General features: G+C 45.3%; 1 protein-coding gene across 1 annotated transcript; it reads right to left on the reverse strand.

The window, feature by feature from the left end:
* Positions 1-1230: 1230 nt before the first annotated feature.
* TMEM74 (transmembrane protein 74) lies at positions 1231-3885 on the reverse strand. The gene is made up of 2 exons (XM_031590882.2): positions 3764-3885; positions 1231-2811 (listed from the first exon to the last, which is right to left on the reverse strand). The coding sequence occupies exon 2, from the start codon at positions 2603-2605 to the stop codon at positions 1646-1648; it is 960 nt and encodes a 319-aa protein (XP_031446742.1). The 5' UTR covers positions 2606-2811; positions 3764-3885; the 3' UTR covers positions 1231-1645.
* Positions 3886-11590: the final 7705 nt, after the last annotated feature.

Below are 11590 nucleotides of genomic sequence, written 5' to 3' on the forward strand. Positions count from 1 at the left end.
GGCTGGGAGCTCTAGCTGGGGGATTCACCGATGTCAGAAGCAGTGAGTCCCAGCACCACCTTTGCAGGAGGACTTTTAGTTATTCTATACCTTGCCTTGCTACCCCTTCCTGAGATTCTCCTCAGGTTTTATCTTACAATAGTAAAAAATCTCATACTTCAAATATTGGATATTTCTAATATTTGAGATTTAACCCATAGCTGGCAACAAACCAAGTGTTTCTATCACAGTTCTGCAGGCTTACAGACTGCTCTTACACAGTCCTTACAGACACAGCTCTTCACTCACATTTGGCTATGGCAGGGGCTAGAACAAATATATATTAGCAATCAATCACGACAAAAGGTCAGCAGTGCATACATACAACAACCTTTGCGTTTTTCCCACCGTCACAAGAGCACAACTTTAATGCTCCACAGGAACTGGCTGATACTGAACACCATCAGTGGCAGAGGTTTTGGGCTACCGTGCTGCATAATGGTGATTGATAGTGCCATGTACCCTTGATCACCCCCTGCATTAAGTGAGCCCCATCCCAACCAGTCCAACTGCTTGATGTATAACCTTTGTATTTCCTGACAAATTATTTTTTGTAAATAATTTGGTTTATATTGAATGAGCCTCAAAAGCTCCATCCTGACCTTTTGTTTCTGGTAATGAGAAGGCCAGCAGCCTAGTGACGTGAAACTGAAGTTTCAAAAGGATTCGTGTGATGCAGACAGGCCCACTATAAGCAAACCCTGCAGCAGAGCTTGAATTTCTTCTGGCATCTGTACTGAAGGAGATATGTTCAGTCTTTGCATCCCCATGCTTTTTTACTCTTTGGATCTTTTGAGACTCCTAACAGGAGGTCAGTTAATTCAAGTGATGGCAGTTTTCATACAAAGACATCTGTCCACTGGGAACTGAACTTCCTTTATATGGGCCACTATAGCTATCAGAAGCTAGTGACTATCAATCATTACTAATCTGAACCGAAATGGAACCACTGACCTCAAGCTGAAAGAGCCTTTTGTCTCTCACCAATACCACCATGAGCCATATGTTCCTTACCCTTTGCCTCTTATTTTTACATTTTAAATAACCACTACTAATTGCAGCATTGCTTAAAAATCCGGGAGATTTGTGGTAAGCCATGAATAAGCGGTCTTTTTTGCCCACAGGTCTCACTCATACAAAAGAAGGGACTGGCTTAGAATTTAACTATAAAAAAAACCTCTTTTAATTAAATATCAGCCTTGCTTCTTAACACGACACCAAGCAGACAGTTAATAATCCTTCTGTAGGCTGCAACAAGCTTCCAACATGTCAAGGTCGTTCCTGTTCTATATATGAGAGTAATAAGAAAATTATGTAGGCAAGACACCAAAGGAACGCTTTTTGTTAGGATAAAGGAGTTATCTAAGGAATCTACTTGTCAAAAATCTCTTTTTATTCAGAGGTTTTCATTATTTTATACCAATTGCATTTGCTCTCCCTTTACAACAAGTGTTCATATAATGCAAACATTTGATTAGAGAGCTCACAAAAAGACTGTTCTTGTCAGAAAAACAAACTGCATCACCAGCCATCCTTAGCCACATCTATTTCCTTTAATGAAACATACTTTTTTTGTGAAAACGCTGCTTTAAAAATCATGACCACACTAATTATCTATGGCAAGCACATCTTCCTCAACTAATGACAGCTCGAGCATGTTATCGTTTGCACCAGACTTCATTCTGAAATTGAACGACCCGTAAAGCTTTGCAGACTCCTTGGAGGACGCAAATCTGCTCCTCCGGTACAGCTCCCCTTTCCACATGGACATCATCAGCAGGCTGGAGAGCACCACTCCCCCCAGGGTTAGGAGACACAGCCCGGCAATAACGCAGCGGTCCAGGTGAGCCCCAATCCTGGCGCTCTCATTCTCCAGTCTCTCCATCTCCCGGGCAGCCACCGTGTTGGGATCCACAGTCACGTCTCTGGGTACCACGTAGGAAATGATCACCAGCAAAATCCCACTGACTAGGAACAAAATGGCACTGATGAATCCATAGTCCAAGGATTTCCCAGCCGCTGCCTCCGAGGCAGTTTCATCCTCCTCGGAGACCAGGGACGGAGAGTCATGCACCCACTCGGGAGGCAGCTCCCGGCAGGAGCGCTGCTGAGGAGCATCCTGGTAGCCTGTTGGACTGGAGGGACTTCTTGCATGCTCCAGGTTTACATTTTCATCCACGCAGGAGAAGGATGTCTCGAGTTCCTGGATACAGCAGCAGGGTTTCTTCTTCCCTCCATCCTCTTCCCCTGGAAAGTGCTCAGGCAGGTGGCAGGGCTGGGAGTTGCTGGGGGGTGTAGGGTGCTCTTGGGGTGAGCTGCCCGAGCAGGAGGACAGGGGTGCTGAGGTGGGCTCAGCCATGGAGCCCCTCTGTGAGGGCTTGCAGTGCCGTTCGCAGCGCAGGGCTGCCACAGCCGCTGCTGCTCTGGAGTCCACCTCTCCTGTCTCATGCTGCTGCTGTTGCTGCTGCTGCTCATAGTGAGGGGCGGGCAGGCTCCAGCCGGCAGCGGGGCCCAGGGCACCCTGCCTGCTCTCTTCAGCCAGGTAGAGAAGCTCCATGCAAGCCATCGGCCTCCCTTCGGTGAGCCCCGACCACTGGGCTACCGCATCCTTCAGCAAGCGCTGTCCCTGGCTCACCAGAGCAGTCTCATGGTGCTCGAGCTGCCGTATCCCAAAAATCTTCTACTCTTTCACCACTGTTTTGTTAGGGACATGGCTTGTGTCAGCTGCTAAATGATTAAACAAATCCCCTCTGACGTTCATTTCTTTTCGGTCTGCAAATGAAATAGCAGAGGGAAAAAAAACACAACAACAAAGGCAAACCCGACAACCTCCTGACAATACGTTAATGAAGCAAAGAGCAGATAACAGAAATGTAATACATCGCTCGTCCTCTCCGCTGCTCAAGGGGAGATGACAAACACGATTGTTTTAACCACGAACTTAAAGCCATAATCCTCTTGCAGATCCAAAATCTATTAGGGACTCTAATCAACCTTTGACACCAATATCCAATTAAGGCCGTAAGTCATCTGCAGAGCACAGAATAACCGGAATAACTATGTAAAATGACAGAGGAAAAAAAAGATAGCTATTTTCCTTTAGAAGCAAGTAACTTCCTCCCCTTCGAATTAAGAATTTTAAACTCAGAGAGGGAGACTAATTAGAAAGAATCACGCAAATCCCACACAGCTCAGTAATCCAGGATCTGTATTCTCTGGTGGAAATCTGATAATCCTATGGGAAGAGCGGTGCTTTCTTATAGCAGATCTCCAGTTTGATTAAGAGCTTTCGGAATGAAATTATGCCTCAACGACTGATGACTCAAAGACGGATATTACTTCTCATCTGCAATTAATTCGTTATCCCCCCCCCGGTTCCGTAACCCCCCGGACAACCCGAGGCCGAACTCCCCGCGCAATTAGGGAGAAGCGCAGCCCCGCGGACGTGTTGCACACGCAGACGACACACGTGCACCGATGGCACCGAGGCGATGGGTACGGTACGGACGCGGCTCCCACCGCTCTTCCCGGGACCTCAGCGGTCGCCGCACGTAACGCGCTCGCGGGGAGCGGCTGGATACGCGCACAAGTGTGTGCCCCGCCGGTGCGGAGCTTGCACCCGCACACACGCAGCCGGCACACGCGCGCACACGCCGGCACACCTCGTCCCGCCCCGGCTCCCACCCCTCGGCACACCGCATCGCCGCCCGCTCCGCACACCTACCTGCGGCCACGGCCAGCGCCCCGGGGCTCAGCCGAGCGGCAGCGCCGAGCCGCGCCGGGCAGCGCCGAGGCGGGCGGGCGGGCTGTGCCGGCGGGCGGCGGCGGCGGCGGCACTCTGGGAGTTGTAGTCCGAGGGCGGGTGGCGGGGGCCGGGCCGCTGCGGCAGCGCCGGGACCGCACCGCCTGCCCCGGGGGCCGGGTTGGCCCCGCCCGCAGCGCGGGTTGAGGCTTCGCCGGGCGGCCCCTGGAACGGGGCGGGAGACGCGCGGCAATAGGGCGAGCCGCGTGAGGCTGTCGGGATGTCTAGCTTGGTCATCGCACGCGCTTTCTCCTCCAGAGCCATAACAGCTATCGTTGTGCTGTGTGGAGTAATAAAATCACCTTCTCAAACGATCTCGGCATTCCCAAGGCTGAGACTTCTGGAAGCGTTCTCGGAGCTGTGAGACTTGCGGGGAAATCTCAGCAGCTCGCTCCATGCTGGCAGGCTCGCCACCCGCAGCTCCTCACTTTGTGTGCAGGCATAAATGACTGCTAAAACCACTGCTGCCAAGCAGGCATCGTAAAAGGAATAAGCAATTGCTATGAGCCTTTACTGAATTTTCTTGCTTGTGCTTCCTCTGAAGGAATAAACTGGGTTATGAAAATAAATTGTGGAGCAGGAAGAAGAGATTTATCGTGGATGGATATTGTGCTGTTGGGAGGATACCAGGCTCTGGGGGGTGTGAAGGGAGGAACTTGGGTGTGGAGCTGAAAGGAAGATGGATTAAAAGGGAACAGCACCTGCCTGGCTACCAGGGAGAAGGGGAAAAGAGAGGACAGAATGTCTTGAACTGTCCCAGTGTCAGGAACAGGGCAGTTCTGTGTAAGGACTCATTGCCAATTCTGAAACACTGCATTAGGCAAAAAAAAAAGTCAACACTTTGAGGACAGATCCAGCTGATGCTCAAAAATGTCAAAGCTGCTTGGCAGGACATGGTGATGCCAGGGGACTCCCATGGATGAATCTGTCCCCCGTGCCCATCTGAGACTGCTTAGTGCTTGGGGCTGATCAGGAGAATGGTTTGGAAGCAGCTCTGGGCAATGTTTCCATTAGCAAACTGCACTTTCAATGCACTGAATGCTGTATTGTTTGTTCTTTGAAGAAAAATTGTAAGAAGAAAATTATGGAATGGGGAAAAACAGCATAGGCTGTCCTTGGAGCTTTTTGTAACAATACCCTCTTTGAAATAAGTACAAAGGAGGAAATAAAACCTAATCAAAGAAACAAACAAGTATATCTATAAATTGTTCACATACTTTAGAGCAGAAACAAGTGCAGTCTATAAGACTACTGTGTATTTCCATTCCGGAAGCAGCGGGATAGGAACACGCAGCAAGCTGCACCTGCCAGCTCATACAGACAAGTCTTAATTAAGTGACTGACAGGAAAAACCTCACTGTTCAGCCTGGCATTGCAGCCTGAGAGAGTGTGAGCCCTCTCCTGGGCTTCAGTACTATTTGCAGAGGCCTTGGGTGGGCAGCTTCTTTCTGACAGCGGATACAGAGGCAGGAAATTGTTGTCAGTGCGCAGCAACTGGCCGTGTCATTGATCCTTCAGAGCCCCAGGAGCTACAGCACTATTCTCAAGCGCTTGGTGGGACCACAGCTACTTGTTATTTACCCACACACAGACATCTTGCTGCTCGGCCACCCACACTCCTCCCTATTATATACCAGCTTGTGTTGGGCATGTATATTAATTTGTTGCTAATAATTACAGTTCCACAAAGTGAGGAACAGAGAGCGAGCCACGACTCAGTCCAAATGTTGGCATTCTCGTAAGTCTTCCGATGGGATGCTGTCTCATTTCCCACCTGCGGTGCACAGGCTCTATAGCAAAATCCTTGCCTAGTCATATTCCATAGCACTGACATTTCTTTTTCTTATTTTGGATGCAAAGAGTTAACAGCATTTTTGTTTAAAGAATGTAAGTGACTGTTGCCAAAGCTCGGAGGTGTGGAGGTGGAAAGATGAATGCATAGCAACACATACTCTGCAAACACAAATACAGCTGGTGAAAAGATTAGTCAAGCAAGGGCAGGAAGCAAGAACATTTGTCACGGAAAAAAATGGCCACATAGAACTGAAAAACAGATTGATGGACATACAATGAGACAGGAATAAAAGACTGGAGTAGACTGTCAGAGTTGATGAGCCTTGTTCTCTCTGTTGCAGCCTACTACATCATAAACTCCTTTCAGAGACTGAACTTTGCTATGGTAGCAACACAGTGATGGTATGGGATGTGACAGTAGACTGATAAAGGTGTCTCAGTGTGGATATATGAGATTAAATCTAAACCATGCTCTAGACCTGCTTGGAAGCTCTCTTTCAGTGGACTCAACTATAGATGAGTATCTATACTAGATAGATATGACTTTTCTGTTCTGGATAAGCTATGCTCAGTATAGGACTGGAAGAAGCTTGTGAGGATCTAAAAGTGGGTTCACTCCAGCAGTGTATTTGTAGCCTTGCCGAGGGGCCACATCAGTCCTGAATAAATCAGAGAGAACAGGAAAAAACAGAAGCAGTTTTCTGAGTGGTGCATTCCATCATGGGGCGATGAAGAATGAATTTAAAAGTATTCTGCTTACTCTTACAAGTCCAGGGAATTTTCCAGTGCTGGACAGGTTTCTCCATGAAGCATTCCTCCAATCACATTTTTTTCCTTTGTATCCCTAACTTTCAGCTTCATGATCTGTACATGAAATCCTTCAGTGCTCTTGCATTTGCAGGATCTTTAGTTCCTCATCTCACCTGTTCACAGAACGCTGTGTTTCCAGCGGTCCCTGTGCAAGGGTTGTGAGGCTGCATAGTTCCTAAGATAAGGCATGCTCTGGCCAGAACGGCCAGACAGTAATATATTCAGAGAAGTCTAGAGAGACTATTGCATAAACTTCCCATTTTCACTTGAATAGATCATGTTGCTGAGTAAAATAAATTGGCTAGGGAGCCAGTAACAAGGGGCTGCAGGAAAATTTAAAACCTATAAAGGAAATATATGGATCTGAGTATGGGTCTGTGAAGAATAACAAAGGTAATAGAAGTGAGTGAAGAGGCGAAGTTAAGCTTCTATGCAAATTGAAAATAATAAAAAAAAAAGTAATATATTGCTTAGAAAATATAAATATTCTGAGGATAGCACGCAAATATTTGGATATCTGTCCATGCAAAGAAATATCCAGCATTTCTGTGTGCTTTAAACACATTACTGTCACAGATTTATTGATCTGTAAAGCAAAAGTAGATAGAAAACCAATTTAATTCTACTTTGGTTCCTTCACTAATGTGTATCCATTGTGCATTAATAAAAGACACAATAAGTAAATAAATTTACAGACAGACAAAGAAACTGAATATGTGTGATAATGATGCACCACAGTCGTCAAGTGGAGATTAAATCCTTGCTGAATGCTTTTGCTTTCTGTGTCTGGGTATGTGAAATCACAGTTTGGATAAGTACAGCTCCTGAGCAAGAATAAAAGAAGTTAATCCCTGGCATTAGGAGAGAGTAGAGTCATATGGAAGAGCAGGGGTGTAACAGTGGGACTGCTGACCATTTGGAAAACAATGCTTGGTTTTGGTGGCCCCATTCAATCAGCTTTCTTTGGGCGTTTTTAGCTGCAGAGACTCTGCAAGTGTGAAGAATGCAACTTAGAAGTGCAAAGCAATTACTTCTGGGCTAACACACCTGAAAGACAGGTAGGATTTAACGAGCTGTCAGGCTGAACTCAGCTCCTCCATGTGGCACGTGCAGAGCCTCTGCTGGTCTTGTGGGCACCGAGAGGGGATGGGCCAGATCCACGGGTTGCTGAACTGCCATCTTGCAGTTATGCTGTCCATCCAATGGCTGGAGCTATGTCCTGACTCACCCAGGCTGTGACACTGATTTGAGTGGCCTCACTGCTTCTCTCCTCATACTCCTCCATTTTCCCTCGTGAATCCTTGAGCAACTCAGAGTCCTTATCTCAATACCCCTCAACTGACCTTTTTCCAGCATCTCAAAGATTTCTCACAGCTCTTTCTCAGCAGCCTGGGCTCAGGTTGCACAGTGGGATGTACCTGAGCCAAATTCTGGTGTGTCTGAAGCAGGCAGGCTGACTATTGTTGATCATATTGACACCACTGTAGGTGCCTCAGTGGTTGAACACTAAGGCAGTAGAGATGCCTCCAACAATCACTGTGTGCCTCCATACAACTGAGAGCTGAGCTGTAGGATGTCCCCTGAAGGAGCTTCTACAGATATGTCCCGAGAACATCTTTTCAAATGCTTTTCTTGCTGGTTGTTCTCAATACCTTCATGCTTTCTTACAAGGAAAAAGTAATTCACCTCCAGCAATCACACACTAGATCTGGGACTTACAGCCCATCGGATCTCAAGGAGAATCATTGTTGGTCCCTTCAAGTGCAGGATATTCTATGATTCTATGATATACAGTGAAATATTTTATGGGATGGAGGAATATAAAGGAAAATAAGATGAAAGACTGTCTTTTAGGGAAGCAGGAACTTCTTTACTGTTAGAGTTACAGAGCACTGGAATGGGCTGCTCAGATCAGTGGTGGAGACTTATCTGGAGGTATTCAAGACCTGCTGGATGCTTTTCTGTGCAACCTATAGCAGGGAACCTGCTCTAGCAGTGGTGTTGGACTCTAAGATTTCTGAAGGTCCCTTCCAACCCCTACAATTCTGTGATTCTGTGAAGCCAACCTGAAAATCAGAGGCTGCATAGAAAATCACTGAGCAGCTTTTAAAGAAGGGATTTAAAGGGCAGACAATAATGCAGAAAAAAAAGGGGAGTGCAACATAATATGAGGAAATAATAGCTTGTCCCATAAACTAGTGATTTTTCTTTACGCTAGATCTGGAAACAAAAATTACTCATGGCTGTTATGGTACACATAAAACTGTGGATGAGAGAAGAAAGCAAAGGCTGCAGTTTCTGACAAGACAAGGACACACGGCCTTCAGTAAAATATGTATTGCTGGTGACAGAATGGGGTTTTATAGAAATTATCAGGATAGTAGGCAGAGATTTGCTATTATCAGCAAAACTGCTGAAGAGTATTTTTAACAACAATGCAAATGGGTTCACATTAGAGAGGCAATACTGATGATTTATTGAATGAGCCTCTATTAAAAAACACACACAAAAATGTAAAAGAAGAATAAAACCATCTTCTCTTGGTAGCACTTTATGTCCATGTGTTTAGAATTCTTAAAAATCTGAGATCATTATTCTCTTATTTTATAAGTGAAAAAGCTGAAACAGGAGGAGTTTGTCTAATTTTTTACAAGCCAGACAACTTGTTGGCACCATAATCAAGATGAAAATATAGAGACTCAAATCTTGTAACTCATCCCCTTGTTCTAGCTAGCTAAGATAGGCAAGGGGTAACTAATGAGGGAAGTAAAATCTACATGCCCAACTTGAAGGAGAGCTATTGGCGTGGAGGAAGAGAGCCTTAGAGCTCTTCTAAACTCATAAATCATAGCATCAAAGTACAGTATACCAGAAAAGTATCTATGTGGGGATTTGGAGCAGTGTTATGTGCTAAGGTCCATGCAGGCTGATGGTAACATTTGTGCCTTAAAGAGTATGAGGCCTCTCCACTTCCCAGAACAGCCCAGATTCAAGAGAGCACAAATCAGAGCTTTCCTTCTCTTTCTCTTTGTGTCTCTCCCAGTTCCTTAAGCTAAGAATAATGAGTTTATGTGTGGAGCAAAGCCTTACCCACGTGTTTTGCCCTGACCCTGTTAAAATCAGTTGTATTTTTGTAATCAACTTAAAATAGACTGGGATTTCTCATTGCCATTTCCCATCCTCTAGTGGTAAAAAGCCTTATAAAATGTTTTCTGCAAGGAATGGGAACAAATGGTGGGACACAACAACCTAAAATGTGGGTTGGATGAACAGAAGGGGAAATACAAGACAGCAACATAGTCCTTGCCAAGTTTGATAGACTTGGCAACTTTTCTTGTTCAAGTTTAGAAAAACAGGCTGAAGGATCAAAATGCAAGGATCAGTCCTTCATGGGACCATACATATGAGCTAAACCATCTATCTTGGTGTTTTTACCTCTGAAGTCTAATGCAAAGATTTGATCCTCTTTACTTTCCAGGTGGGTATGGTGAGAGTGAAACTAGAGGGAAAAATATTTCATCCCTTTGAAGAGTCAACTCTTCCAGCCTGTCCCCTGAATTTGGATAATGCAAATTGACGTTTTTTAGATAAGACTTCTTTTGATAACAGTAGCAGATATTGCAGACCAAACACCCAAAGAGTAGTAAACATCATCAGATATGGTTAAGGCTGTTAATGTTCTTTTTCTTGTCACATAGCCGCTGCTCATGTTCCCAAGGACTTTCTATTTGCTGTCCTCTTTGGATAGAAGATTAGAGGAAGTAACACCGCTTATTAAGACTGAGCTTAGTGAAGATACCTGTTGTCGACGGAGGAAAATGAAACCTGGCCTGATGGTTTTATTTTACTTCCATTAGGAGGCATGGGAGGAAATATGAAATATTAAATATATTGAAGCAACTCTTCTGCTCCTTTTAATTGCAGAGTGTTTCGAAACCGTATTTTCAAATAGGCATAGCATGCTGTATTGGTTCATTCACAAACAGAAGAAGTCTTAGAGAGCAATGCTGCTAAAGAAAATGGTTTACACTTTTCTGTTCTTGATGCATCAGTGTCATCTTTATCTGGTTGCTGTGTTATGTATGTAACACAAGTGCAATGATGGTAGAATCTGACACATGCAGACAGGACTGCAGGCACACTATGAAAATGGCAGTTGCTTACTGGAACGCTTGAAGAGCTTGTGATGCATTATTTATGGAGAATCAATGTTTGTTTGTAATAGCTACATATGCGTGTTTATCTGTCCATTCAAAGTGGTCTCTATCTCACTACTGGTGAAAAGCAGAAGGAAGGTCCTCAGGGGCCTTCGTTTACGTTGAATAATGACCTCTCATAACGTCTGGGGAGAAACAGTAGGCAGGCAGGTTTTGCAGGAAGGCTGACTCTCGAAAAAGAAAAGAGCAATTTTAACTTGAAAGTTCCTGAACCGGCAGATCTCTGTTACAAGGCCCTTTCCATACTGACAGGGACTGCAGTGCAAGACAAGAGTGACACGTAGCAGTCTCTATGGTTAGGAAGACATCGGTGTGAGGCCTCCTAGAGTGCAGTGATGCAGGATCACTGTTTAAAGGTGCCATCCCCTGGGTGAGGGGCATCGGGAGGTGGGGGAGCAAGGGAGGGGGATGTGTTCTTACCATGAACTAAGTGCACTACCATGTTGTCTTTCCATGAATAAAGATGTATTTGCTCATACACTTTCTCAGAGTACTCATGAAAGGGGAAATCAGAGCTGGTAAGGCATCTGGTTTTCTGGCAAATTCGGTGTGGGAATTTAGACTGTTTTTGATTATTTCCCTCAAGAGATGTGAAATACATCAGTGCTATTCTGGACCTGTTGGTGCACATCCAGAGGAGAGCAGCAAAAATTATCCAAGGAATGGAACACTTCCTCTTAGGAGGGCAGGCTGTGAGAGCTGGGGCTAGGAGAAGAGCTCCTAGCTGGCTGCTAGGAGAAGAGAAGGCTGTGGAGAGACCTGATAGCAGCCTTGCAGAATCTAAGGTGGGGATATGAGAAAGAACAGGACAGACTTTTTAGCAGGGTCTCTTATGAAAGGACAAGAGAAAATGGTTTCCAACTAAAAGAGGGAAGATTTAGACTGGATATAAAGATTATTATTTTTTTTTATAAGGGTATTGAGTTAC

Source organism: Phasianus colchicus, chromosome 3 (assembly GCF_987193195.1).
Source record: "Phasianus colchicus chromosome 3, bPhaCol1.hap1.1, whole genome shotgun sequence".
Classification (NCBI taxonomy): Eukaryota; Metazoa; Chordata; class Aves; order Galliformes; family Phasianidae; genus Phasianus; species Phasianus colchicus.

Bases quoted from the DNA above. Each gene is read 5' to 3' on its own strand.
- TMEM74 (XM_031590882.2), bottom strand. From the start codon at position 2,605: ATGGCTTGCATGGAGCTTCTCTACCTGGCTGAAGAGAGCAGGCAGGGT.